A 27,367-nucleotide genomic window follows, 5' to 3' on the forward strand; every position below is an offset into this window, starting at 1 on the left:
GTTTCTAAGCATGCTCCTGGCAGCACTCACGGGTCCAAGCCCCTGGATTCCTTCAGTGCTGGGTTGTGGGCTGCAATGTCCTGTGCAAAGGACAGGGAGACAAGGCTTCCTTCCCTGCAAAAGCCCGGGCCCAGGAGCCCATGAAGCTCTGGAAGCCTTGGGAGCACACAGCAGCTCTGTTGTAACTGGGGGAGAAGTCTGACAGCAACATTCCCCTTCTCCTCACCCCTGCCAACAGCCTTAGAGGCTCTCTAGGGCAGCCTGGTGCTGCCACGGAGCTTGGAGGGTTTGTCCTGGGCAGGTTTTAGCCCTCTGGGGATGGGGACTTGGCAGCTTCTGAAGGAAGCTGGGGCTGGAGCGAGAAGGTGTGGGATTGCTGGAGATGACTCCGTGGGCAAATGGGATTCATCATCGCTCCTTTCTTTAAAACATGAGTCAGAGGCAGCAGCCGGGAGGTGCCGCTGGAGCCCTGTGGGGAGGTCACAGGCCAGCAGGGCTGTGCTGGGGTGCCCAGAGGGACAGCTGGGGGGAGCTGTGGTACCTGGGCAGCCCTCCCAAGCCAGCACTAGGCTCAGCCCCTCATCTACCAAGGCCCAGCAACTGGGAAAGCCACTCAGGTTCTTGAGCCTGAATCAACCTGTTTTCCTCTAATTGTCAGTGCTCTGTGTTCGTCGGAAGGAACTGGCTCAGCACCTTGCTCCTGGGGCACGACAGAGCCTCTCCTGGTGGCAGCCTGCGTGCAACACCTCGAGGAGTGGCACAGAGGGTGAGGGTGCTGCACAAACCTGGGGGCTGAGCACCCCGGACGCTGCCCACGAAGGCAGCAACCTGCCAAGTCTGCAACCCAAAGGGGATGTGCTGGTTGTGTTCCCTGCCTTGCTGCAGCCCCGTGTTCCTCTGTAGCCCCCTGCTCCGCTCCATGTGCCACAGCCCCGCAGCAGCCGCTGCTCTGCAGCCCTCGGTCCTACTGCTCTCCATGTCACAGCTCCGCTGCACCCCGCGCTCCCCAGCCCCACGGCAGCGCCTGCTCCGCAGCCCCTTTCCCCGACGCCCTTGACCTTGCCGCAGGCTCCGGTCCGGATCCCGGACCCGACGGCGAGGCTGGAGTTGTGACGCTAGAGAGCGCCTTGCACCGCTCCCTGGTGGTCTAGTGGTTAGGATTCGGCGCTCTCACCGCCGCGGCCCGGGTTCGATTCCCGGTCAGGGAAGCTCCGTTTTTGCCGCTCTCTCCCTGCCTTTTACCGCCTTCCCCTCCCTCCGTCATCCGCGACCTCGCCCCCGCTCCACGCAGCCGCTCTCCCCACAGCCACGCACCGCGGCCGCTCTGCCGCTCGCCGGTGCGGTGCGGGGGTTCTCGGTGCGCAGGCGCCTCCCGCCCGCCCCTCCTCCGCCCGCCGTCGGCGTCGCCGGGTCCCGCTCGCTGTCTGGCGGCGGCGGTAGCGGCTGAGGGGACGCCGCCGCGACCGGAGTGCGCTTGACGCCGGGAGGAAGCCGAGCCGGAACCGCACCGTGGGGCCGGGGCTGCCCGGCCCCCGCCCGCCCGCGGGGCCGCAGGTGAGAGCGGCGGCGCTGGGCTGGGCCTGGCCGGGCTCGGCCCGCGGGCGGAGGCCAAGATGGAGCTGCCGGCGGCGAGGCGGGGGACGGGAACCGGGCACGGGGCAGGGAGGCGGCACGGGAGCGCTTTGGGCTGGGGGCAGATGGAGAAGGGAGGGGAGCGGCCAGGCGGCGGGTCCCCGGGGAGGATGCGATGCGGGGTCCCGGCGCTGGCCGGCGAGCTCCGCAGAGCATCCCCGCGCCGGCGGCCCCCTCCCCGGGAGGCTGCTGCTGGGGCCGGGGGGTGGAGAGCCTCGCTCCCTGCCTTCCACCCACATGCACACCCCTGCAGGGGCTGGGGGCCTGCGGCCTCTGCTCCCAGCTGGCGAAATCAAGGGGGTGGGGGAGGGAAGGGAAAAAACCCAACCCAACCCCCAAAAGCGAAAGGAAAAGGCCTGGAAAGGTGAATGGTGGACGGCAGCGGTGTGTGATGCGTGGGGGCCGCGGTTCCCCGCGGCTGGCCTTTGGCTGGGGGGCTGCGGTTTAGCATTCATTCCGGTTTTACATCCCTTGCCTGACGTTGTTGTTCCCTTCAGGTTTTGGGGGGGGGTTGGGTTTTTTATTTGCCCCTCCACACAATAATTTCCCCCGGCTCAGATTAGGATGTGCTTAATGAATGACGTACTAAGCACCGGGAAGTAAATCCAGCCTTTCTCGGGAGAAACTTGCAAAGGCAGCACAATTCCCTCCCTTCCTGCAGCTTCTTCTGCTCCTTGGATTAGGAATTCCGGGCAGGTGATGGGGGGGTGACAGGGAACACCGCTGGACGCATCGGGGGCAGCCAGCTCCCTGCTCGCAGCCTGCTCCTGGTTCTCTGCTTTATCAACAGCCTGCTGGCGTAGGCAGGGTGACACAAACCCCTTGGCTTTATGACTGGAGTCTGTTGCCCTCCCGGAGCCCTTCCTCCCTCCCTGGGCAAGGTGAAAACCATCCGTGGGGCAGAGACAGGAAAGCCAAAGGTTCCTGTTGGCTTTTTTCAGGTCGGTTTTGTCTCGGGGTGTTAATGCTCCTGCGCTGTGGAGGCTTTAGTGCTCTGTCTCCTGCGGCAGAGCTGCAAAGGAAAAGGCATCAATTTGGTGCTCATCTTCCACTGGCATGAAATCACTCTCTGAGCTGATGCCCTGCCTCCTGCCCTCGTGCTGCCTTATCTTCAGGAAAAGGAAATGTTCCTTCTGTGTGTGAGTGGCACAGGAGTCCGCTGCTGTGGAAGCAAAACCCCTGGCAGGCCGCAGTCTCCCAGTGGCTGCCCGGTGGTGCTTCACCCATTTCGTGCCTGCATCAAGCTCAGGAGTCTGTCAAGCTGCAAGGATTTCCTTCTGAATGCGTCAGGCTGTGGAGCTCCTGAAGCGCTGGAGCAGCAGCAGCAGCCTCCTCGGGGTGGAATTTCTCCTTCTGCCACAGTCTGAGTGAAAGGTTTGGGGGTTTGCTGTTGGCTTTTTCCAAGCTGTTGGGCAGCTGTTGGGTTTGGGCTGCTTAGGGTCAGGGTTTGCAGTTTGGTTTGCTTTGGATGGGAGATGACAGAGTCCTAATCTGGCTGAGAAACAGATGCCAAATTCATTTGCATTAATGAATTGCCTCTGATAATTCAAGGGTGCTCTGCTCTGGAAGGGAGCAGCGAGGGGAAGAGAAAGCTGGAGCTGAAGAGAAAATTAACTCAATATATAGAGTTTGTTTTTATTGGAGCATCTTCCTGTGGGCTTCCAGCTCTAAGGGCTTTGGAGGATGGCTCAGGTTGGAAGGGAGCTCAGAGATCATCTGCTCCAGCCTCTCCACCATGGACAGGGACAGCTCTCTCCAGAGTCTGCTGCTGAAGGCCTCATCCAACCTGGCCATGAGCAGAGAGGAGGCCTCCACAGCCACTCTGGGCAACCTGTTCCAGAGTCTCACCACCCTCATACTGAAGAACTGCTTCCTAAGATCCAGCCTAACCCTGCTCTGCCTCAGCTTCAAACCATTCCCCCATGTGCTGGCTCCAGACACCCTCATGAAAAGTGCTTCTGTGGCCTACCTGCAGGATCCCTTCAGGTACTGGAAGGCAGCTCTGAGGTTCCCCTGGAGTCTTCTCCAGGCTGCACACCCCCAGCTCCCTCAGCCTGTGCTCACAGCAGAGCTGCTCCAGCCCTTGGGTCACCTTTGTTGCCCTCCACTGGACTCTCCAACAGCTCTGTGTCCTTCTTGTGGTGGGGACACCAGAGCTGGAGGCAGTGTCTGAGGTGGGGTCTCAGCAGAGCAGTCAAGGGGCAGAACCCCCTCTCCTGCCCTGCTGCCCACACTGCTCTTGCTGCAGCCTAGCCCATGATTTGCTTTGGCCGTGGTGCTGGCCGTGCAGAAACTGCTGCATGGATGCCCCTGAGTTTAGAGATGAGATTTGCACCTTTCTCTGGGCACAAAGAGCTGTTTCTTTCCCTCCTCTCTCTATTTCATCTTGTCCATGGTGTTGAAGGGGAGATGCTGCAGTGTGGTCATTTTCCTCCTGAACTTTTGATGGCTTCTATGGATAAGTTGCAGGTTCAGAGCGCTGGGGAAAACCAAAGCAGAGGTTTCCCAGCGTCACAGGGGAGCTGCTTGCTGTATTTAGCCACCTTTTATCAGCCAGTGCCTGAAAGAAGTGATGGCTTTGTAGCATGTCTGAGAGTGAAACTTCTCTCCATGTGGATGATTCCCAGCTTCTCCCCCTGTGGATGATTCCCAAGGACTGTAAACACCCTTCCAGGCTCTCCCAGACACCAAGCAGTCGACCTCCTGCGGTGCTGTGCCCTGCTCTGCGGTTGGCTTGCAGGGAGTTCATGTGGTTTGTGGCTGAGGTGGCACAGCCACCCACCTGCCTCGCTGCTGAAGCCACCCAAGAGGGCTGGAGCCTGCCAGGGATGTCTTTTGCAGCAGAGGGTCACAGTGCAGCTTTTTCTTCTTGCCCTGTGTGGAGCTGTCCATCCAGGCAGTAGAGTTAGCGTCTTCAGACTGCAGAAGGAGGTGAGTGGGACCCCAGTGGGAGCTGGGAACAGGAGCATTGCTGGGGAGGCTTTTGGTCTGTGTGCAGGCTGTGCTGGTGGCTGGCAGCAGTGATGCTGCTCACCAGCAGCTCTCTTCCCTTGGGGAGCTGCAGGGAGGCCTTCTGCCTGTGTTTGAGCATTTGGGGAGTGAGCACTGGCAGAGGCCTGACTGGAGGAGCTAAGGAGTGGTGGTGTAGCTTGAACTGAAGGTGCTGCTGGGACTCTTTTTATTGACTTTGAGGAGTCCAGAATGTCCTCCCAAGGTGGGCCTGCAAATCCTCTTTGTCCATGGAATGACTCAGAGCACCACCCCTGTACCTGCCCTGCACTAATTGGCTTATTTCCCCTTTTTCAATCACTTTGCCAGTGTTTGCTCTTTTAAAGCACCATGAGTGTTCAGAACCAGAGTATCCATCATTGGCAAGGGAAGTGGGTAGCAGAAAAGCTTCTGCATGGGGCTGAGCACTCCCAGCACCCTCCCCAGAGTGTGTCAGATGGCATCTGGCAGCAGTTTTGCTGCTCTCCCATCTAGCACAGCAGCCATGGGGGCTAAGTCAAGGGAATTGTAGTAAACTCACCGATTCCTTCACAGCTTGATCTGTGCCAGTCCTCTTGACATGGCTCTGACAACTTCCACATCCAGCTCAGCTCTGTTCCTCGTGGCCTTTCCCCTCTGGGTCTCCCAGCCTGGCTGGAAAACAAAGCAGCACCAGAGAGGGGTTTCCTGTGCCTAGCTAGATGGAAAGGGTCCAGCAGAGGCTGCAGAGATGCTGAGGGGCCTGGAGCAGCTCTGTGAGGAGCAGAGGCTCAGAGCCTGGAGCAGAGCAGCCCCAGAGGGGAGCTGAGCAGTGCTCAGCATGAGCTAAAGGAGCTGTGGGGAGCAGGAGGCTGGGGACAGACTCTGCTCAGTGGTGCCCAGGGACAGGACAAGGAGCAATGGGCACAATCTGGAGCACAGGAGGTTCCATCTGAACCTTCCTTGGTGTGAGGGAGCAGAGCCCTGGGGCAGGCTGCCCAGAGAGGTTGTGGAGTCTCCTGGTGTGGAGAGCTTCCAACCCCCCCTGGGCACTGTGCCCCTGGGCAGGCTGCTGTGGGAGCCCTGCTGGAGCAGGGGCTGGGATGGGTGAGCTCCAGAGCCTTCCAACCCCACCCTGCTGGGATTTAGGGATTTAACTCTCTGGCTACCTGTCCTGGCCATCAGAGCTCTTCCACACATCCAGGATGGTGGTGAGTGGACATCTGCCAAAGTCCAAACCTGCAGGATGAGAAGGGAGCTGAGGAGCAGGCTTGGGGCAGCTGCTCAGCACAGGCTGCCAGCAGGTTGCCCACACTTTGCAGAGCTGTTTGTGAGGGCTTGGCCTTGTTTCAGTGGTTTTCTTTCATTCTCTTGGGGTTTTTAGCCTGTCAGGTACTCAGTGTTGATGCTGGCTGGGTGACCCAGGGACTGCTTTTCATCTGGAGGAGAGGAGCTTGGAGGGTGCCATGGCTCAAGGTTCACTCAGAAGTTTCCTTAATCAATAAAAAAGAAGAACCACAAACCCCAAACACAAACCCCAGAGCTGTCAGCAAATATTTTGGGTTAGCTTCCAACTCATTTTGTTTCCTATTTCAGGCAGTGTAAACTGCTACCAGAAAACCCACATTCCAGAGTGAAGAAGTGCCTCAAAAGATTGTTTGACTATTTTAAACCAAGTGCTAGCAGCTACCAGGAGAGGAGCAATTGCTGTGTTCACAGGAGAGCTGGAGAATGAAAGATCATCCCAGTTGTGGAGGGTTTTCAGTGCATTCTTGATGTGTAGGTCCCTCATGGGAGGGTGGAAGATGCCTTGACCATCCTTTCAGGGTTTTTTATGTCCTGCCAACTTCTGGTTGCTTTTGAGCTTGTGTCTGCACAGCATTAGTCTGGAGGGTGGGATGGGTGCTAGCCAGGGGGACCTGGGCAGGCTGCAGAGGTGGCTGAGGAGAAGCTCAGGAGGGTCAATAAGGCAAAGTGTAAGGTCCTGCACCTAGGTCAGGGCAATCCCAGATATCAATCCAGGCTGGGGGTGATGCAGAGAAGGACTTGGGGGTGCTGCTGGATGAGAGGCTGGGCAGGAGCCAGCAGTGTGAGCTTGCAGCTCAGAAGGCCAAGGGCAGCCTGGGCTGCACCCAAAGCAGTGTGGCCAGAGATGGAGAGAGGGGATCCTGCCCCTCTGCTCTGCTCAGACCTCACCTGGAGCACTGTGTCCACTTCTGGAGCTATCACCACAGAAGGACATGGAGCTGATGGAGAGGGTCCAGAGGAGGCCACAAAGATGCTCAGGGGGCCAGCACCCCAAGTCCTTTCTGCAGGGCTGCTCCCAATCATTCCCCAGCCTGGGCTGATACCTGGGATTGCCCCAGCCTGGGCACAGGACCTTACACTTTGCCTTGTTCAACCTCCTGAGCTTCTCCTCAGCCACCTCTGCAGCCTGTCCAGGTCCCTGTGGGTGTCACCCATCCCATCCTTTACTCTCAACCAACTTCTGTGAGCCCTGCAGGCCGATAGTAGTTGGCAGGGCAGAGGAGGAAAGTCCAAAGCTTACTGAGGTCATTGCAGTGACCAAGGAGGAGCTGCAAGAAGCAGAAACTGCTCAAGGTTTCTGTTTGCATTTCCTCTTTGTGATCTCTTTACTTCTGGGGCTGTATTTCAGTGGAGAATCCTCTTTGCCCTTTCACCATTCCATAGCTGATGCCACAGAGGATTTTCTCTTCCTCTGGTGCTAAGATCTTGGCAGCCTCATTCGTGCTCAGAAGTGGTCTGAGGGGAGGTAGCTGGGTTGCAGTGGATGGGGTGTGATGGGGGCCTGTGCCTAGGCTGGGTCAGTCACTGGAGGGTTCTCCTTTCCCTCATGGCAGGAGGATTTAGAAGACAGTTCCTGGAAAGAGAAAGAAAACACAATCAGGCCTAAAGCTTTTTTGAGAGAGGAGGAGGAGATGCTCTGGGGAGCCTGAGGAGTTAACAGTGACCATGTCTGCAGCGGTGTGGAGCCTGCCCTGCACAGGAAATTCGCCCAGGCAAGGCCAGATGCACCAGGGGAGAGGTTTAGCAGGTCAGGTTCCTCAGTGGTAAGCAATTAAGGGAATTTATTCACAGTTCTGTTAAGAAATGTGTGACTTCTCCTCCTCCCCAGGGACCCTGGCAGCAGGGGAGCTGGCAGTCCTGCTGCTGGGGCTTGCAAGTGCAAGAGCAGGAGAGGAGTCAGCAGACAAAATGGGAGGTGTTAGGGCCTGGCTGGGATGCTGGGCATGGCAGGGTGTGTTTGGGAGGTGAAACTACTCAGTGCTCAGTGTGCTTGTAGGAGGGACACACAGGATCCCTCTGGGATCTCCTGGGATCTGCAGAGGGAGCTGAAGCAGTGCTTCCTTTTTGAAGCTCTGCTCTAGTTCAGGTCCAGCAGGGACTGGAGCTGTCCTGGTACAGTTCCAGGTCAGGCTGATTCCTGCTTGGATCCAAAGCACTTGGCCTGAGCTGCTGCACCTGAACCAAGCTGATCTGTGTGGTGTTTTGGACAGGGACCTCACTCCCAGTGTGAGCTCTGGCTGGGGGTGAGGTGGTTCAGTGTGGGACCTTGGTGGGAGCAGGTGCCTGGTTTTTCCTTCCTGCCTGTGTGGTTTAGCTTTGGCTGCTTCTTGCTCCTCTGCTCCTCCCTGCTCCTTGTCTGCTGCTCTTCAGGAGGAGGGAAGGGACCATGAGACTTTGCAGTGCCTGCCATTTGAGGTGAGCTGTTCCCTGAAGCAGATTTCCTGCTCTGAGTGGAGTAAAGAGATTTGGTTACTGTTCAGAGCAGTGAATTGATTCAAGTTCCAGGTTCCAAGCTGCTCCTCTTGTGGACTTGAGGAGTGTTCTCCATCTGATAGCTGAGGAGCTCTGCTGCACAGGGATGCTGCTCCTCCACACAGTTACCATCCTGAGGTGTGCCTCCAGGAGATGTTCTGCTGAGAGGGAGGAAGAAAAATGCATCTGTACACTTCAACAGCCTCCAGAGAGCAAGCAGGGAAGAGTCAAAGTCATCAGAGAGAGGATCTTTAACGTGCAGGAGTCACTGCCTGTGCTCTCAACAAGGCACTGGAAGCAGCAGGGTTCTGAGATAAGATGGAGGAAAGCAGGGTTGTGCTTCACTCCCAGGCCTGCAGGGGCTTCTGCCTTTCTTCCCCTGCTACTTTAGGTGGAAGAGAGGCTAAGTGTGCTGTGCACTGCAGATGGGAGGGCTGTGCCTTGGGAGAGGCAGGGCTGCAGTTACACATCAGTATCATAGGATCACAGAACGATTTGGGTTGGAAGGATCCTCAAAGCTCATCCATTCCCACCCCCCTGCCATGGGCAGGGACACCTCCTCCTAGCTCAGCTTGCTTCAGGTCCCATCCAACCTGGCTTTCAGTGCTTGGAGCCACCACAGCTTCTCTGGACAACCTGTCCCAGTGCCTCACCACCCTCATGGGGAAGAATTTCTTTCCAGTGTCTGATCTAAATCCAGCTTCTGGGAAAGGAGGTGGTTGGAACTAGATGGTCTTTAAGGTCCCTTCCAACCCAGACCACTCTGTGACTCTAATTCTGGCCTTTGAGTTTTAAGCCTCCTGCAGTGTGATGCCAGTCTCACAGCTGAGTTGTAGATGTGTTCAGATGTTCTGTTCCTTCACCCATTTCTCCTGTTGGGAAGCTCAGTCACAACTAAAGGCAAACCCATGGTTTTTCCCTAAGTGCCAGGGCTCCAAGCCATGTCTGCAGTCTGAAATGCAAGCTGTGTCTTTGCCTGTTAATCACTAGTGAGTTAGGAGGGAATCAGCAGGGCAAACACCATCCCCAGCTGCTTTCTTACTGCTAAGTTATGGCTTTGGGGTTGGTTTGGTTGGTTTCTCTTATTTTCTTAGGCAGCCATGAAGTGCTGTTGCCAGACTGAGGGAGAGCACCAGGGGCACCACGCACCAGGCAGTGTGTGGATGAAATGAGTGCAGAGTGAGAGCAGTGCAGAGAACTGCAGAATGGTTTGGATCAGAAGGGACCTCCAAAGGTCACCCAGTGCAGCCCCCTGCCCTCAGCAGGGACATCCTCCCCTGCAGCAGCTTGCTCACAGCCTTCTCCAGCCTCACCTTGCACAGCTCCAGCCATGGGGCCTCAGCTCCCTCCCTGGGCAACCTGCTGCAGTGTTCCAGCAGCCTCCTGGGGCACAACTTGCTCCTCACCTCCAATCTCAATCTGCTCTGCTCTCATCTCAGACCATTGCCCCTGGTGCTGTCCCTGCAGTCCCTTGGGAGCAGTCCCTCTGCAGCCTGCTTGTAGCAGAGGTTTGGGGACCTGGAGATGGTCTGCTTGGTCCCCTTGAAGTGTTGGGGTGTGTGTGGAGGGGCTTGATGAGCTTGGGTTTGTGCTCAGCCCTTCACCCTAGCACAGAGGCTGAGCTCCATGGGTGTGCTGGAACATGTCCAAAGAAAGGCCTCAGGGGTGAGTAGAGGGCTGGAGCTCCTCTGCTGGGGAGATAGACTGAAGGCTCTGAGGAGACCTCATTGTGGCCTTCCAGGATCTGCAGAGGGCTACAAGAAAGCTGGGGAGGGACTTTGGAGGGTGTCAGGGAGGGGGAGGACTGGGGGGGATGGAGCAGAACTAGAAGTGGGGAGATAGAGATTGGCTGTGAGGAAGAAGTTGTTGCCCATGAGGGTGGTGAGAGCCTGGCACAGGCTGCCCAGGGAGGTGGTGGCAGCCTCCTGCCTGGAGGTGTTTGCAGCCAGGCTGGAGGTGGCTGTGAGCAACCTGCTGTGGTGTGAGGTGTCCCTGGGCATGGCAGGGGGCTGGCACTGGCTGAGCCTTGAGCTCCCTTCCTGCCCTGGCAGCTCTGTGATTTTTGTCTTGCAGCCTGTGCCCTGTTTGTATTCAGGGCACCACTTACCCCTGGTGATGTCTTGCTGGGGGTTTTTTGGTGTTAATTTTGGGGGGGGTTGCAGGGTTTTGGGGGCTCTCTGCATGGTGCAGTCCAGCAGGCAGTGCTCAGGTCGGTGCTGCAGCCTGCTCCCAGCACTTCAGCTCCTGCAGAGTGCTGCTTCTAGGGTGGGAAAGAGCTTCCAGTTAAAATCCTGCTGCAGTGCTTTGTGTTCTTGTCTGCAGTTTCCTGAAAGCAGCAGCTTTGAGGGTCCAAACCCTCTTTGCCACCCCCGGTGCTCTCTGCTGGCCCTGTTTTGCTCAGCTGCAGGCCTGCAGGAGCAGCATCCCAGCGCCCCGTGCTTGGCTCTGCTCCGCTGTTGGATCCAGCCCCGGCAGTCAGGCCGGGGGAAGGAGCGGCGGCTCCGTGGGGTTGGGTCGGGGCTGGCTTTTGACCTCCCCGATTAGCATCCAGGCCCGTCTGAAAAGAAGACAAATCTGCTGGGCTGCTCTTGCTTTTGTCTCTCTGTGGCCTCACAAAGAAGTCTTTGAATGTGTCTCAGAAGCCCTTTCTAGGTTGTTTTGGTTTTTTTTTCAGGAGGAAATGGAATTGTTCTCTCCTCTGGCAGTTTGTGTGAGGAAGTGAAATAGCACAAGAGTGAAGTCTCCTCCCCTCTCCCCTCCAAACCTGGGGAAATACACTTGAGCAATTAGGAGAGAAAAGAGGATTTTAGCTCCGCTTCACTTTGCAAAAGACAAAACTCTTTGGATCTGAAGCCTCCACAACTTAACTGAGTGTTGCTGGAGTCATTTGGGACCTTCTTGGGCTGGCAGGACCTGATTGGATGTATGAGGTAAAAGTACACTAGGGGGAGGGGGGGGAAGTTTCTTTCCTGTTTGTCTTACTGAATCAGGAAGCTTAATTTTTAGGGGGAAATCAGGTAGGGGGAAAAGGAGTAAAATGTGGTAGGTTAAAAACTGCCCTGTGAAGTGCACAGAGAGAGACCTTGGTGTTACAGAGGCAATCACCTTGGCTTCCTGGGGCTCCTGCAGAGGTGTTTAGCTTTTCTTTCCCTGGTTGCTGGCAGCTTGGCTTTGTCCTTTGTGCCCAGCTCTGATACTTGGCTTTTTTACTCATAACTCCTGGAGAGGAAAATTTGTCTGCTGGGGGGGGAGGAGAGAGCTGTTAAAAAGCCAAGTGGCAGAGAATAAGAACTTGAAAAGAGGCAGAGTTTCTCCAAGGAAGAGCCCAGAGCTGATGGGGTGAGATCAGGTTGGAGATATGTGAATTCCCTTCTCCTGGTGGCACAGCCTGGAGCTGGGCAGGATGCAGAGCTGGCTGAAGAGAAGCTCAAGAGGTTCAGTAAGGCAAAGTGTAAGGTCCTGCACCTAGGTCAGGGCAATCCCAGATACCAGCCCAGGCTGGGGGTGATGAGATTGAGAGCAGCCCTGCAGAGAAGGACTTGGGGGTGCTGGGCAGGAGCCAGCAGTGTGAGCTTGCAGCTCAGAAGGCCCAGGGCAGCCTGGGCTGCACCCAAAGCAGCGTGGCCAGAGATGGAGAGAGGGATCCTGCCCCTCTGCCCTGCCCTGGGGAGCCCTCATCTGCAGGGCTGTGTCCAGCTCTGGAGCCCTCAGCACAGGAAGAACATGGAGCTGATGGAGAGGATCCAGAGGAGAGCTCAGGGGGCTGGAGCAGCTCTGCCACAAGGACAGGCTGGGGGAGCTGGGGGTGCTCAGCCTGGGGAAGAGAAGGCTCCAGGCAGACCTCAGAGCAGCCTGGCAGCAGCTGAAGGGCTCCAAGCAGGCTGCAGAGGGACTGCTCCCAAAGGCCTGCAGGGACAGCACCAGGGGCAGGGGTTTGAAATGAGAGCAGAGCAGATTGAGATTGGAGGTGAGGAACAAGTTGTGCCCCAGGAGGCTGCTGGAACACTGCAGCAGGTTGCCCAGGGAGGGAGCTGAGGCCCCATGGCTGGAGCTGTGCAAGGGGAGGCTGGAGAAGGCTGTGAGCAAGCTGCTGCAGGGGAGGATGTCCCTGCTGAGGGCAGGGGGTTGGGCTGGGTGACCTTTGGAGCTCCCTTCCACCCCAAACCTTTCTGTGATTCATTTCTGCTGTTTTTCAGGCCATCAGAGTAAACCATTTCAAAGTCATTGCCAGCAGTGCCCAGGAGTGAAGCTGCTGAGAGTGTTTATTTGTCAGCAAAGCAATTCTGCTCCTGAAGCAGCTGTGCAATAGCTTTGGCCTGGCTTGCAGGCTGTAAAACATGATTGCTTGCTTTGTAACATTTTATAATGCAGAGGTTTTGAGCACTGCTTAAATTGGAGCTGGAAAGCCTGATCCACCTTTCATTTGCCTCCACAAGTGCTAGCAAGAGATGATGGGAACTTGCCTTTCTCCATCTCGTGCTACTGTCTGCTGGGTGCAGACTGTAACCTTCTCCTGCCCTTCCAGAGTAGTCTCTGATAAATCATAGAATCCCAGAAAGGACCTTTCAGGCTCCTCCAGTGCAACCCCCTGCACTCAGCAGGGACATCCCCAAGCTCAGCAGGCTGCTCACAACCTGAGCTGCAGTGGTGCCAGGCAGGGGGCAGCTCCCAGCTCTGTGGGCAGCCTGGGCCAGGCTCTCCCCACCCTCAGTGTCAAACATTTCTTCCTTATCTCCAGCCTAAATGCCCTCACTGCTGATTCAAACCATCACCCCAGCAGGCCCTGCTCAAAAGTCTGTCCCCAGATTTCTTCCAAGCCTCCTTTGCCATTCCCTTTGCCAACCACCTGGGAGGTTCTCATGCATGAGAGGATCACTGCAGCGTGGTCTGTGCCTCAGACTGCCTCTGTGGCTTTTCCAGGTGTCCTCTGTAACCTCACAGCTTTCTGAGCAGGCAGAAGCTGCCTGTGCAGTGGAAAGGTGATGCTGAGAGCAGCATTGTCTCCTCAGCCTGTTGCTGAAGTTATTTTGATCCCTGTGTGTCTGTGGTGCATTTGCTGCTTCATCCAGCCTGGTGCCAACCTGCAGCATTGGGAGCTGTGGAGAGCCCTGTGCTCACATCTTGACAGCTGATCCAGCCTGAACCTTTTGCCCCAGGAGGCAACAGACAACTTTTTGTTACTGTTCATAAACCTTTCATGGTCAGACTTGGAGGTGTGACCCAGCAGTGCCAGTCCCATTCCCCCGTGGGGGAGCTCAGCTCTGTGTCCCAAGCATCCCTCTGTGTGGGGCAGGCTTCATGCTTCAGCAGCATTGCTGCAGTCACAAGCAAGGGGATTTTTCCAGCTGGACAGGAGGAGGAACTTCTTTGCTCTGAGGCTGCAGGGCCCTGGAGCAGGCTGCTCAGGGAGGTGGTGGAGTCTCCTTCTCTGGAGAGGTTCAGAAGCCACCTGGACACATTCCTGTGTGACCTTCTCTGGGTGACCCTGCCTTGGCAGGGGGCTTGGTCCCTTCCAACCCCTACCATGCTGTGAGTCAGTGTGATGATAGGGAGTGGGCTGAGTGCAGTCATGAGGCAGTTGCTTTGCCTTCAGCCTTTTCACATCACTTCTCCAATGCTGATTCATTTTGCAAGCGATGTGAGCGAGTCAGGATGTGAGAGCAAAGGCCTGGGAGCTTCTGCTTTGGCCAGGGATTTACTGAGTGGCTGTTACTTCCTTTGCCTTAACTGCAGCACTGTCTCTCTGACAGCTGTGGTATAGCTCAGGTCCAGGCCAGAGATGGATTAGGCAGCAGTGCATCCTAAAGACAGTTCCCTTTGTCAGCAGCATTTGGAGCTGGGTGGTGACAATCCTGGTGAGAAGTGGGTACATGAAGAGGTTCTGCTGCCCCTGGCAGAGGGTGGGCAGAGGGAGCAGCTGTGCTGCCTATCCAAGAGATCTGAGCAAACTCCTGATTTCTCTAAGGAAAAGATGAGTTTGTGCCTGGGGGCTGGAAGAGGAAAAGGTGCTGAGCACTCCTGGGGGGGAAATACTGTATGAGATAAATCAGACCCAAACCTCCAGGGCAGATGGGGCTGGGAGAGCTGGCAGTGGTGTGAGCAGAAGGGGGGAGCCCCAGGCTGTCCTCAGCAGCTTTCCTCTCTGTGTTACAAACTTTGCCCAGTGCTGCTGTGCTGCTGTGCTGACTTTGCATTCAGGGGGCCTTGGTTTTGTTATCTTCATGGAATGGTTGGGTTGGAAGGGACCTCAAAGCTCAGCCAGCTCCAACCCCCTGCCATGGGCAGGGACACCTCCCACCTGCCCAGCTTGCTCAGGGCCTCATCCAGGCACCTCCAGGGAGGAGGCATCCACAAGGTCCCTGAGCAACCTGTGCCAGGGTCTCCCCACCCTCACTGGAAAGAATTTCTTCCTCATCTGCAGCCTCACTCTGCCTTCTTCGAGCTCAAAGCCATTTGCCCTCATCCTGGCACTGCAATCTGCTGCCAAAAATCCCTCCCCAGCTTTCTTGCTGCTCCCCTTCATTCCTTAACCTTGTCTCAGGATTTTCACACACACAGCTGTGTTTATCTAGCACTCTTCCCTTTCCCCAGCCTGGTTTCCTCAGAGTGTTGGTGGGTTTGAGGCTGGGCACCATCCCTTAGGCTCTGGTTTGGAAGGCTTCCCTTTCGTTTTCTCCTCCTTTTGTTTGTAGCCCGAGTGGCTTGCAGGAAGAGGGGGCAGATATTTACAGGGAATTACAAGCTGGGTATTATGTAGAGCTCTGGGTCAGTGGATCTGGCTGGCTGAATAATGAGATTGAGCTGGGAGATCAAAACATTCCTGAGTCACTAAATTAAGAGTTGCCAGTGGCAGCAGGAAGCAGCCCGGCAAAGGCTGCGGTGGGCAGGGAGCTGCCAGCCTGAGGTGAGGGGAAGGAGCTGGCAGGACTCTCATGCAGGTTAATTTTTAGCAGAGGAACTTTCCCCTGGGATTTATTTTGGTCTCCTTTGGTTATTTCCAGCTGTAAATCAGGTTCTCTGCTGTGAATGGAACCTTACAGAATGGGTTGGGTTGGAAGGGTCACCCAGTGCAGCCCCCTGCCCTCAGCAGGGACATCCTGCCCTGCAGCAGCTTGCTCACAGCCTTCTCCAGCCTCACCTTGCACAGCTCCAGGCCTCAGCTCCCTCCCTGGGCAACCTGCTGCAGTGTTCCAGCAGCCTCCTGGGGCACAACTTGTTCCTCCCCTCCAATCTCAATCTGCTCTGCTCTCATTTCAAACCCCTGCCCCTGGTGCTGTCCCTGCAGGCCTTTGGGAGCAGTCCCTCTGCAGCCTGCTTGGAGCCCTTCAGCTGCTGCCAGGCTGCTCTGAGGTCTGCCTGGAGCCTGCTCCTCTCCAGGCTGTGTTGAAGTAGCTGAGAGACTGAAGAAGATCTTGTTGCTTGCATCCAGATGAAGACAGCAACCCTTGTCTGTGTCTTCTGAGTTGAAGACATTCTGAGCTGGCTGTTCTGAGGCTTCTCTTCCTGCCTGGCCTCTGCCCCTGCCCTGCCGGCTGAGCCGAGGGGGCTGTGTCGCTGTCCCCTCGGGCTCCCTTCCTCCTCCTGCACTGAAGTGAGACTTGGCTGTTTTCTGGGGGCTGTGCTTCAGGATGAGGGGATGTGAATAGGGTGAGAATGTGGTGGTGTGGGTGGCAATCTGCCCTGGCAAAAGGAGCTGGTGTTGCTCTACATGAGCCAGTCTGGATGGCAGGTAGGGTGGCACTGATCGTGGCGCAGTGACACTGAGCTGCTCCATGCACTTCCCCAGCTCCATCTGTGCTGTGCTTTGTGAAGGAAGCTGCTGGGCAGACAAACCTCTTTTCTCTCTTGCAGTTACAAAGCCCAACAGCCTTTAGCAGCTGTGAAAGCATCTGAACACCACCAGACCTCTGTGGGCTGGGGCCAGAGCCTGGCTCTGTCTCACCTTGCCTCCAGCTTGTGTGCTGGAGCTCCCAGCCTGCTGTGTCAGCTAAGCTGCTTTAGCAGCCTCTCTCTAACAGCATCACAGATTACCAAGACTTGAAAAACAGACTTCTCCTGTTCTAAGGACAGGCATTGCACAAACACCCCAGCTAAAACAGCCCAGAGTCTTAGCTGAGGGCTCTTAGAGCTCCTGTGTCACCAGTGTCTGTTTCAGACAAGAGCCTGGGAAAAGCTTGGGGAGAGGAGGCTGAAGCTGCAGATAGAAGCACAGAGCCATTGAATGATCTGTGATTTAAAGCAGCTGTAGCTGACTGTGACAGCTGATCAATCCCAAAGAGAAGTATTTACATTGTGGAGACTTACCCTGCTGTAAAACATTCTGGGCAGGAGAAACACTCAGGTCTTGCTCTGGACTTGCACATCAAGGAGTCACTCTGCTCTGCTGAGCCCTTCACTGCCAGTGCTCTGTCCAGCTCTGGAGCCTTCAGCACAGCAAGGACCTGGGCCTGATGGAGAGGGTCCAGAGGAGGCTATGAAAATGCTCAGGGGCTTGGAGCAGCTCTGCCACAAGGCCAGGCTGAGGGAGCTGGGGTTCAGCCTGGGGAAGAGAAGGCTCCAGGCAGACCTCAGAGCAGCCTCCCAGCAGCTGAAGGGCTCCAAGCAGGCTGCAGAGGGACTGCTCCCAAAGGCCTGCAGGGACAGCACCAGGGGCAGGGGTTTGAAATGAGAGCAGAGCAGACTGAGATTGGAGGTGAGGAGCAAGTTGTGCCCCAGGAGGCTGCTGGAACACTGCAGCAGGTTGCCCAGGGAGGGAGCTGAGGCCCCATGGCTGGAGCTGTGCAAGGTGAGGCTGGAGAAGGCTGTGAGCAAGCTGCTGCAGGGGAGGATGTCCCTGCTGAGGGCAGGGGGCTGCACTGGGTGACCTTTGGAGCTCCCTTCCACCCCAACCCATTCTGGGGTTCTGTGATTTGAGTGACAGCATAATGAAAATACTGCTCCAGAGCCTTCCAGATGTGCTGTGTGGTGCCAGCTGTGTGGGAGGCAGGTGCTGAACTCCTCCAGAGTGCAATGTCTCAGTGTTGGTGCTGCTCTCAACACTTAGCTGCTCTAGGTGCAGAGGCACAGGAGGTCACCTCACTGCTGCTCCATTCCCTCTTGTCCTCAGCAGGTTCCAAGGCAGTGTTGTGAGCAAGGAGCCTGCCACACAGGAGCTGCTGACCCAGCTGCTCTGCTTTCTGTTTTGTCTCCAGGAGATTCACTTCTGGTGGTGTGTGGAGGCTGTCACCTCAGACCTGCTCTCCAGTTCCAGTCTTTGAAGGTAAGTCCTGCAGCCTTTGATTCCTTCCAGCTCAAATAACCCCCCTCTCATTTAGATGCAAAAGAATGCAGAGCAAACAGAGTTCAGAGTTTCTCAGAGGGACCTCCCAGGCCTCACAAAGCCAAGCTTAAAACACCTCATGTTTTTCCTTCACCATACAACCTTGGCCAAGTTCCTCTCCTCTCTCTTGTTAAAATGACCTTTTTTCACCCTTGAAAAGTAGCAGATTGTGAGAACAGCTCTGAACTCAGCTCCCTCCCTGGGCAACCTGCTGCAGTGTTCCAGCAGCCTCCTGGGGCACAACTTGTTCCTCCCCTCCAATCTCAATCTGCTCTGCTCTCATTTCAAACCCCTGCCCCTGGTGCTGTCCCTGCAGGCCTTTGGGAGCAGTCCCTCTGCAGCCTGCTTGGAGCCCTTCAGCCACTGCCAGGCTGCTCTGAGGTCTGAACACCCCCAGCTCCCTCAGCCTGGCCCTGTGGCAGAGCTGCCCCAGCCCCCTGAGCATCTTTGTGTCCCTCCTCTGGACCTGCTCCATCAGGTCCCTCAGCACCACATCTCCATGGCTTTGAAACCCCTCCTGGGATGGGACTCCTCCAGTGCCCAAGGCAGCCTGTTCCAGTGCTTAACCACTCTTCAGTGCTGAGGGCTGACCAGCAGCAGATGTTCTGGCACACAGATGGTTAAAAGCTGTGCTGTTTAATCCAGAGGATTACCTTTCTTCAGAGCCTTCCCAGAGAACCCTCTGCAGGGCATCCTGCTTGGTTAGAATCAGCAGCAGATGGCTTGTTGCTGAGCACACCACACCACTTTCTACAACCACAGAGCAGCTTTCAGGGCTGTGGATTAGAGGCACTTGTCCAAACAGCAGGAGAGAGGATGTCCTGCCTGCTGGAGCACTCTGAGCTTCCACAGCTTGCTCCCTCACTGTCTGCTTTGGATCTGAGCAGCCAAAGGTTGCATTCCTTGTAATAATCCTCTCCTGTTGCTGGAAATAAGAAGCTTCCCAAATGAATTCCCATTGCCACCTTGTCCTCCTCCCCTCTGCCAGGGCCAGCCTGGCCATTCCATACCAGTTCAGGACAAGCCCCCTGCTTCCCTGGCTCCAGATTCATGGAGTCACAGAATGGGTTTGGGTTGGAAGAGACCTCAGAGATCATCCAGCTCCAGCCCCCTGCCCTGGGCAGGGACACCTCCCACCAGCACAGGCTGCTCAGGGCCTCGTGCAGCCTGGCCTACAACACCTCCAGGGAGGAGGCAGCCACAGCCTCCGTAGCAGGGGGCTGGAATGGGATGATCTTGAAGGTCCCTTCCAGCCCTACCCATTCTGTGATTCTACAATGCCCTGAAGGCTGCAGCTGGAAGCAGCCCCCTTGGAAGAGCTGTACCAAGATGTCCACTCCCAGCCAGGATCATCTTTCCCTCCTGAGCTGAGATTAATCCCCCAGGTCCCTGGCAAAGAGCAGTAGTGATGGACTGCCTGTCCTTGGCTGGGTGCTGCCTGGGGGCAGTCACTGCTGTGGCAGAGCTGCTGAGAGTGCCCTGGGAGGAAGCAGTGGTGGGAGAGCAGGAGAGGCTGCAGGCAGAGCAGGCCTGTGTGATTAGCCAGATTACTGCTCCAGGATCTTTGACCTCAGCACAGGGACTGCTGGGGTGGAGGCTGGGGGGGGAAGGCTCTCCTGGAGGGCTGTGCCTGCTGTATTCCTGCCTGAGGGATTTCTGTCCTTGCACTGAATTCAGTTGTGCCCAGCTGAGGGAGGCATTTGTGTTCTGCCTTGCAGCACTCAAATGGTTTCCCTCTCCTACAAGAAGCTTTTGGCAGCTGGGAAAGCCTTGGAAAGGAAAGGTTTGCCTTCCCTGCCCACAAACCTGCCAGGCTGGGGCTGCACTTTAAACTCTTAGCCAAAGCATTAGGCCTTGTATTAATTAATAATCACAATAATGTGCAGCTTTCCTATGAGGCAGCCTGTCATTAGAGCTCACCAGAGCTGCCAGGGACTACCTCAAGTTAGTTAGATGACAGTTTCCTAGTTGGGAAGTTTGGAGGAGATGCTCTCCTGGTCCCAGGTTTGGAGGAGATGATCTCTAAGGTCCCTTCCAACCCAGGCCACTCTAGTTCAGCTGATGTGTTGCACTCAGAGAAGCTGGACACAGTGTCCAGGCTTAAGCTGGTCTAAAACTGCAGAGGCCAAAGGTGGGAGAGTAGCTGCCAGTGAGCTCAGAGGTGAACAAGAAGGTTGCAGCCTCTCCATCCATGCCCTTGTCACCAAGTCACACTTGGGCATGGTGCTCCCCATGGGTTGGTGCCAGCAGGGCTGACTGTTCTGAGGTGTTTCCCACCCTGAGGTCACCCCAAGGGCCAGGCAGTGCAGGATGTGGTGGCTGAGAGTCTCCCTTCCAGGTAGCCTTTTCCAAGCTGCAGTTCTTTGTTATGTAAGGTGAAGGGTCAGGTAGAAGGGGCTGCTGCTTTAAATACCTCTTCCAAAGACTCCATAAGCTGCTGTAGGCTAACTGTAATGCCAGCAGCCACAAATAGCCAGGAGCCTTCTCCCCAGTGCTCATCCTGGCTGCAGTGCTGCATGGCCAGGGCTAATCTCCTCAGGACCTCCCCACAGCTGCTGTGCTGTGGCACAGGGGCCACCTCCAGGCCCTCTCACATCTGGCTTTGGAGCAGGAGGTCAATCCATGTTCACATAGCATGGCTGTAACTAGAAGAGTTGCTCACTGGTTGGTCCATGGCTCCCAGATGAGAGGGGAGATGTCTCTAAGGGGGCAAGTGTTCCCTCTTTCCTCATGGGGGGCACAAAATGACTCCAGCTGGGTTTGTCCCAAGGAGCCTGCTTGGCCTGGGGCAGTGGCAAGGTGGGAGGCTGGGGTTGGAGCTTTGGGGGGGTGGGAGGGGTGTGGAGGTTTGGGGGGATGGGAGGGGTTGGAGCTTTGGGGGGATGGGAGGGGTTGGAGCTTTGGGGGGATGGGAGGGGTGTGGAGGTTGGAGATTTGGGGGGATGGGAGGGGTGTGGAGGTTTGGGGGGATGGGAGGGGTGTGGAGGTTGGAGCTTTGGGGTTTCTTACTGTAACAGAATGTCTGCAATAGGAAATGGAAGTCTCAGAGTGGCAGGGGTGGGAAGGGACCTCAGAAGACCCTCAGTGATGCCTCTGGGTGCCTTGCTGGAAGTTTAAGGCTGGCTTGCACTGATGGTTCCCTGAGGCTGGTAGCTTCTGACCTTCCCCATCCCCTGAGCCTCCTCAGGGCACAGGCAAACCCTATGCCAGATGAATTCTCCCACACCAACTCTACCTTTAAGGCTGGTTTGGTGACTGAGCTCTGCATTCCTCTTTGCCTAAGCATTTCCTCACCCTTGTTTTCCTCCTGGCAGGGGCCAGCTGTGTCTGTGCAGCTAGCTGAAGATGGCAGACCAGAGGCAGCGCTCCCTCTCTACCTCTGGAGAGTCCCTGTACCACGTGCTGGGCTTGGACAAGAATGCTACTTCAGATGACATCAAAAAGTCATACAGGTGAAGGGTCACATTTCAAACCTGCTCCCCAGCAGCACAGATTACCTTGAATCAAGGCCTGAGTTGGTTTATTCAAGCCCCTGGTGACAAAGCTGGGGGCAAAGCTGGCTGCTTGTGACAATCAGCAGGAAGAAAGAGCTGAGCTCTGGCTGTGAGGGTCAGGGATCCTAGCAGCTTCCCTCTGGGAATGGGGTGGGCAGGGGCCTGCTGCAAGGTCTCCATCTAAAGCTGAGCAGAGTGTTAAGTTGTTCCTGTGACAGCCTTGTGTCCCCTACAGGGACCACAGCTGTGCAGCACTGCCCAGAGAATCCCAGGATGGTTTAGGCTGGAAGGGGCCTCCAAAGGTCCAAGCCCCTGCCCTCAGCAGGGACATCCTCCCCTGCAGCAGCTTGCTCACAGCCTCACCTTGCACAGCTCCAGCCATGGGGCCTCAGCTCCCTCCCTGGGCAACCTGCTGCAGTGTTCCAGCAGCCTCCTGGGGCACAACTTGTTCCTCACCTCCAATCTCAATCTGTTCTGCTCTCATCTCAAACCCCTGCCCCTGGTGCTGTCCCTGCAGGCCTTTGGGAGCAGTCCCTCTGCAGCCTGCTTGGAGCCCTTCAGGTTGAACTGGACACACAGAATGGCTTCACAGTGACCAGACAGAACCAGGCAAACACAGAGAACCTTCTAACACCCTCCCTTCCCACATGCCTCCAAAGTCTACCTCAATGTAATTGGTTCTTCACCTTCAGCACAGTCTGGGCTCTTGCAGACTGCTTTGTGAAGAGGCAGTGTGTGAGGCTGACAACTAGAGGTCAGCAGCTGCCTTTCCATGAGGATTCTCTCTCTCCAAGTTGTTTTCTTTCAGCCTTTTAACATTTACCCAAACTTCTTTCCCTGCTGTGAGGACAGGCTGAGGGCTCCAGGCAGACCCCAGAGCAGCCTCCCAGGAGCTGAAAGGGCTACAGGATTGGATGTGAGGAGCAAGTTGTGCCCCAGGAGGCTGCTGGAACACTGCAGCAGGTTGCCCAGGGAGGGAGCTGAGGCCCCATGGCTGGAGCTGTGCAAGGTGAGGCTGGAGAAGGCTGTGAGCAAGCTGCTGCAGGGCAGGATGTCCCTGCTGAGGGCAGGGGGCTGCACTGGGTGACCTTTGGAGGTCCCTTCCCACCCAACCCACTCTGTGTTTGTAGCATCCTGTGAGTGCTCTGACAGCCTGGCTCAGGGTCTAAAGGGAATTTTCAGGTTAGCAAATAGGAAACATTTTGCATTGCAGGAGGTGAAAATATTCCTTCCTGGTTCATGTACAGCTCCTCAGACCTTCCTGAGTCCTCTGGTCTGAAGATGTGTGTGTCACAGAGTGGGTTGGGTGGGAAGGGAGCTCCAAAGGTCACCCAGCCCAACCCCCTGCCCTCAGCAGGGACATCCTCCCCTGCAGCAGCTTGCTCACAGCCTTCTCCAGCCTCACCTTGCACAGCTCCAGGCCTCAGCTCCCTCCCTGGGCAACCTGGGGCAGTGCTCCAGCAGCCTCCTGGCTTCATCCCTAATATTCACTTTTAATCCCCTGAGTAGTTCTGTGCTGTTTTCACTCCTTGAGTGCAGGAAAACCCTCTGGGAGTGGTGTTGGTGACTGGAAAGTGGCAAATGATGAAAAGCTTTGGCAGACAGAAGCCAGAATGTAGAGGCTGCCCCAGCCCTGGCAGGGTTAGGCAGCTGCTCAGTGCTTCATCTGACTTGCTGGTGCTGTGGGAGAGCCTGGGGGCTGTTAGCTGCTGTCTTGTAGTTGTCAGAGATCCAGCAGGGTCTGGGGAGGTTGTGATTTCCTCACCTCCCAACACCCTGAGGCATTTGGGTCTGGAAAGTCTTCTCTTCCTGTCCAGGACTTGGTGAGCAACCCCCAAGTGATTGCTGTGGTCTTGTGCTCAGGCACTGCAGAGGAGCTGTGGCAGCCTGGCTTTCAGTTAGGCTTTGGTTCTGTGTCTTGGGCTTGTGGTGTGGCTGCTTCCTTTCTCTGTCCCTCTTAGCTTGGGCTTGGCTTTAGCAGGAGCCAGACTCCCTGGTGGAAATTGCTGGATCTGAGGGGTGGGAAAGGAAGAAAGGAGGGGTTGGTTTCCTTTGCCTTTTCCCCACTGGTGTCTGAGGGCCAAGTGCAGCCAGACTGAAGCCTGTGAGCTAAGCAAGGCTCTGCTGTGGCCTTTTGCTATCATCTGAAGAAGAACCATCAGGGAGGTTGAATCAGAGATGAAGGAAACCACCTGGAAGCTGAGTGAGAGGCACAGAGCTGACCAAAAAAAATCCAAGAGAGAAAAATAATCAAACCCCTGGAGCCCAAATCCCAAATTCTAATCCCCTGCCAATCTCCTTTCTCTTTCTGCAGGAAGCTGGCATTGAAATACCACCCTGATAAGAACCCTGATAATCCAGAGGCAGCAGAGAAGTTCAAAGAGATCAATAATGCTCATGCCATCCTGACTGATGCCACAAAGAGAAACATTTATGACAAGTATGGCTCTCTGGGGCTCTATGTGGCAGAGCAGTTTGGGGAAGAGAATGTGAACACCTACTTTGTGCTGTCCAGCTGGTGGGCCAAGGTAAGGGGAAGGGCAGGGAGAAGTTGCTCTGGGCTGGCATTAGAGCTGAAGAGCTCCCTTGGGTCATTGTCTTCAGGCTGCTTGTGGAACTGCTGGGTTTCTAACCTCTGACAATTAACTGTGGCCAGCTGTGGGACCCCCAACAAAGAGGGACATGGATCTGCTGGAGAGGGGCCAGAGGGAGGCTACAAAGGTCCTCAGGGGGGCTGGAGCAGCTCTGCTGTGGGGACAGGCTGAAAGAGTTGGGGCTGTTCAGCCTGGGGAAGAGAAGGCTGCAGGGAGACCTTAGAGCTGCAATTCAGTGTCTGAGGAGGACTGGGCAGGGACTGCTCAGAAGGGGCTGTGGGGATAGGGTGAGGGGCAAGGGTTTGGAACTGGAGCAGGGGAGGTTTAGGTTGGACATCAGGAGGAAGTTCTGCACAGTGAGGCTGGTGGGACACTGGAACAGGCTGCCCAGGGAGGTGCTTGAGGCCCCATCCCTGGAGATCAATCAGGAACAAGCTTGATGTGGCCCTGAGCAGCCTGATCTGGTTGGGGATGTCCCTGCTGCCTGCAGGAGGGTTGGGCTGGGTGACCTTTGAGAGTCCCTTCCAATCCAGTCTGAGTCTGTGACCTCCTCTCACTGTGCTGCAGCTCAGAAGAGCCTTTGGTGACTGTCAGTGCTGCAGGGCTTCCCAGAGTCCTCCCTTCTCAGAAAGCTTGCACCTTGGAGTAGGTGTGCAAGGGGATTTGGGAGAGTGTTCTCCTTGCTGATGTCTGCTCCCTGATTGCAAAGCAGGCCTGATCCTGATCTTGCTCTCTTCATGATTTGAGTGCAGCCAACCAGTTCTTCTCTCCTTCCTCCTACTCCTGCCTTGTTATCTCAGCAGGTGTACAAAGCCAGGAACCAAGAGATGCCAGTCCTGCAGAGCTGGCCTTCTCCTTGCTGCTGGTTTGCAGCTCAAATAGACCCCAGCCAGCTCTGCCCATACTTTCCTGTCTCTCTTGGTGCTGGAGTGGCAAACTGCAGCTGCTGAATTCTGTCTCTGTGGCTGCATTTTTGGCCTCTGGTTTCCCTCTCTTGAGTCTCACACACTCAGTGGTCACAGCTTTTGACCATTTCTCTGTCTCCTGTCCTCTGCAGGCCTTGTTTGTGTTCTGTGGGCTCATCACAGGCTGCTACTGCTGTTGCTGTCTGTGCTGCTGCTGTAATTGTTGCTGTGGGAAGTGTAAACCTAAACCTCCTGAAGGTGAGGAGCAGGAGTACTACGTCTCTCCAGAGGACTTGGAGGCACAGTTGCAGTCAGATGAAAGGGGTAAGTGACACTGGGGGATTTCTGGAGTGATCCTCAGGCTCTGACTGAGAGCTGGGGGTGCTGGTTGAGGAGCTTGATAGACATCAGTACAGGTCTTGGATTGTGCATGAGGGTGAGGGATTGCTTGTGGCACAAGAGTTAAATACACAACAGGAAGCTGCTGGAGGGAGTCCAGGGAAGCCTACAGAGATGCTGAGAGGCCTGGAGCAGCTCTGGGAGAAGGAATGACTGAGAGCCTGCAGAAGAGCAGCCCCAGAGGGGAGCTGAGCAGTGCTCAGCAAGAGCTGAAGGAGCTGTGGGGGGCAAGAGGCTGGGGCCAGGCTCTGCTCAGTGGTGCCCAGGGACAGGCCAAGGAGCAGTGGGCACAGAGTGGCAGCCAGGAGCCTGCATCTGAACAGGAGGAGAAAATTCCTGGGTGTGAGGGAGCAGAGCCCTGGAGCAGGCTGCCCAGAGAGGCTGTGGAGTCTTCTGGTGTGGAGAGCTTCCAACCCCCCTCACCCCCTCCCTATTGCATTCCTGTGTGATGTGCTCTAGGTGATCCTGCCCTGGCGGGGGGGGGGGGGGGTTGGGCTTGGATGACCTTTAAGATCCTCTTTCAACCCCTTACCATTCTTCTGTGTTTTCTTCTCCTTGGTGCCCTAAACCCTTTTGTCTTCCCTTTCCAGAGGCCTCAGACACACCTATAGTGATACAGCCAGCATCAGCCACAGAGACAACCCAGCTGACAGCTGACTCCCACCCCAGCTACCACACCGACGGCTTCAACTAAGCTAAGGAGCCACTCACTAGGATGGATTGAAAAGAGGAGTTGTTATTATTATTAATTATTATTCTTCTTCAAAATTCCATGGCCAACTCAACACTAGAATCATGAACATTAGAAGTAGAGAATGGGGAGGTGGGGTGGGGAGGGGAATTCATTCTGCCCCAGCCAGCAGGCAGCCTTCCAACCTGCCAGGAAGATTCCTTTTTGTAATCCCTTCAGCCTTTTGTCCCCTTCCAGTGCCGTACCCTGATGATAAGCTGAAGTGCTGTAGCATGCAGGCTGTAAAGCAGTTTAGTTAGGGTCTTCATTTGGTTCCTGTTTGATTGCCCTCCCCCCCGGTTTTGGTTTCCTTGGTTGTTCTGTTTCGCTTTGTTTCCCCCTCCCGGTTTTTGTTCCCTAGCATGTCTGGAGCTCTGCTCAGTGTCTGTGCTGTGCTGTCTTGAGCTGTCCCTCAGAGCAGTCTGATGGAGACATTCTGCAGTTCTAAGCAGTGCTACTGGCCTGGAGACAAAAAAGACCAAAAACCAAACCAAAAAGAGGTTTGAAGTTTGGCAGCAGTCAGCATCCTGCTGTACAGCTGAGCTCCTCAAGACCTCTCAAGAGCCTGAGGCTTCCATTGGAGTGCAACCAACCCAATCCTTCCCTCCTCCTCCCGTTCCTCTGCCATTATCCCCACAAGTTTACAAAGCCAAGAGCCAAACCCCCCCAGATGCCAGCCTGCAGAGGTGGAGTCCTCCTTGCTGCTGCTTCTCAGCTGAAATAAATCTGCCTTGGGAAACCAACAGGCAAAAGGAGAGTTTAGGATGTTGGAGCAGCTCTTCAGCTGTGAGGTGGCCTAACCACAGACCCAGCTTGGGTGGTGGCTGTTGGGGTTCTCCCTTCCAACACAGTCCTCTTTTGGGTTGAGTTTGGGTGTTTTGAAGGCCAGATGGCAACAGTTTGTTTCCTTTTGGTGGCTTTTTTTGGGGGGGGAGGGGGGTGGATGAGAAACATAAAGTGAAACTGGGCTGGTGGCTTGCACCAGGCTGAGTTCTGCAGGGTGTGAAATGCAGACAAGGAGGAATCAGCACCGATGCTAAGGGCAGAAATCATTGGGGTCTAAAAATGTGGCCTCTTAACCTGAGAGTTCAACAGGGAAGTGGGGCCTGGGGTGGCTTTTGCTCAAGCTTTTATCATACACTAAGCCTTTCCTTTTCTCATGAACCTCTTTGTGAAGGACTCAGAAGCTGCTTAAGAGCAAACCACCTTTTACTTTCTGTCTGGCTGTTGTGTCCCCTGCACCCCTCCTGGCCTCTGCATTTGTTCCCACCAGTGTTTGCCTCAGAAGGGACTGCAGGAACACCACTGAGAGGCTTCCTGCACCACAGTGAAACCAAATCTTGTTTGGAGTCTGCTCTAGAAACCAAGATGTAACTGTTGAAAAAGCTTGTTCTTCTGGGGGGCAGTGGGGGCAGCTCTTGACTCCTTGGCCTTCATTTTGCTGATAATAATCCTTGTGACAGAGCCAGGATCTAGAACAGCTCCCAGAGAACTTTGACTTTCAGTGCTTAATTGCAGCTGGTTTTGTTCTGATCACTGTGGGTTTG

General features: G+C 55.7%; 1 protein-coding gene and 1 non-coding gene across 3 annotated transcripts; both read left to right on the forward strand.

Moving 5' to 3' along the window:
- Positions 1-1,136: 1,136 nt before the first annotated feature.
- On the forward strand, positions 1,137-1,208 carry TRNAE-CUC (transfer RNA glutamic acid (anticodon CUC)). The gene has a single exon. It is a non-coding gene; the product is annotated as a tRNA-Glu (tRNA).
- Positions 1,209-1,370: 162 nt separating this feature from the next.
- Positions 1,371-26,866, forward strand: DNAJC5 (DnaJ heat shock protein family (Hsp40) member C5). Of its 2 annotated transcripts, none has more exons than XM_054173585.1 (6): positions 1,371-1,554; positions 17,571-17,638; positions 21,013-21,150; positions 23,507-23,720; positions 24,844-25,015; positions 25,681-26,866. In XM_054173585.1, the coding sequence occupies exons 3-6, from the start codon at positions 21,044-21,046 to the stop codon at positions 25,782-25,784; spliced, it is 597 nt and encodes a 198-aa protein (XP_054029560.1). In that variant the 5' UTR covers positions 1,371-1,554; positions 17,571-17,638; positions 21,013-21,043; the 3' UTR covers positions 25,785-26,866. The 2 variants fall into 2 exon arrangements, with proteins under 2 accessions (XP_054029560.1, XP_054029561.1); XM_054173586.1 differs by lacking the exon at positions 1,371-1,554 and adding an exon at positions 11,199-11,309.
- The last annotated feature ends 501 nt before the right edge of the window (positions 26,867-27,367 follow it).

This window comes from Dryobates pubescens, chromosome 26, assembly GCF_014839835.1.
Source record: "Dryobates pubescens isolate bDryPub1 chromosome 26, bDryPub1.pri, whole genome shotgun sequence".
NCBI classification, from domain to species: Eukaryota; Metazoa; Chordata; class Aves; order Piciformes; family Picidae; genus Dryobates; species Dryobates pubescens.

Excerpts from the sequence above, each read along its gene's own strand:
- DNAJC5 (XM_054173585.1), top strand. The coding sequence starts at position 21,044 with ATGGCAGACCAGAGGCAGCGCTCCCTCTCTACCTCTGGAGAGTCCCTG. Across the intron at positions 21,151-23,506 it reads GACATCAAAAAGTCATACAG|GAAGCTGGCATTGAAATACC; the intron begins GTGAAGGGTCAC and ends CTCTTTCTGCAG. Across the intron at positions 23,721-24,843 it reads TGTCCAGCTGGTGGGCCAAG|GCCTTGTTTGTGTTCTGTGG; the intron begins GTAAGGGGAAGG and ends TGTCCTCTGCAG.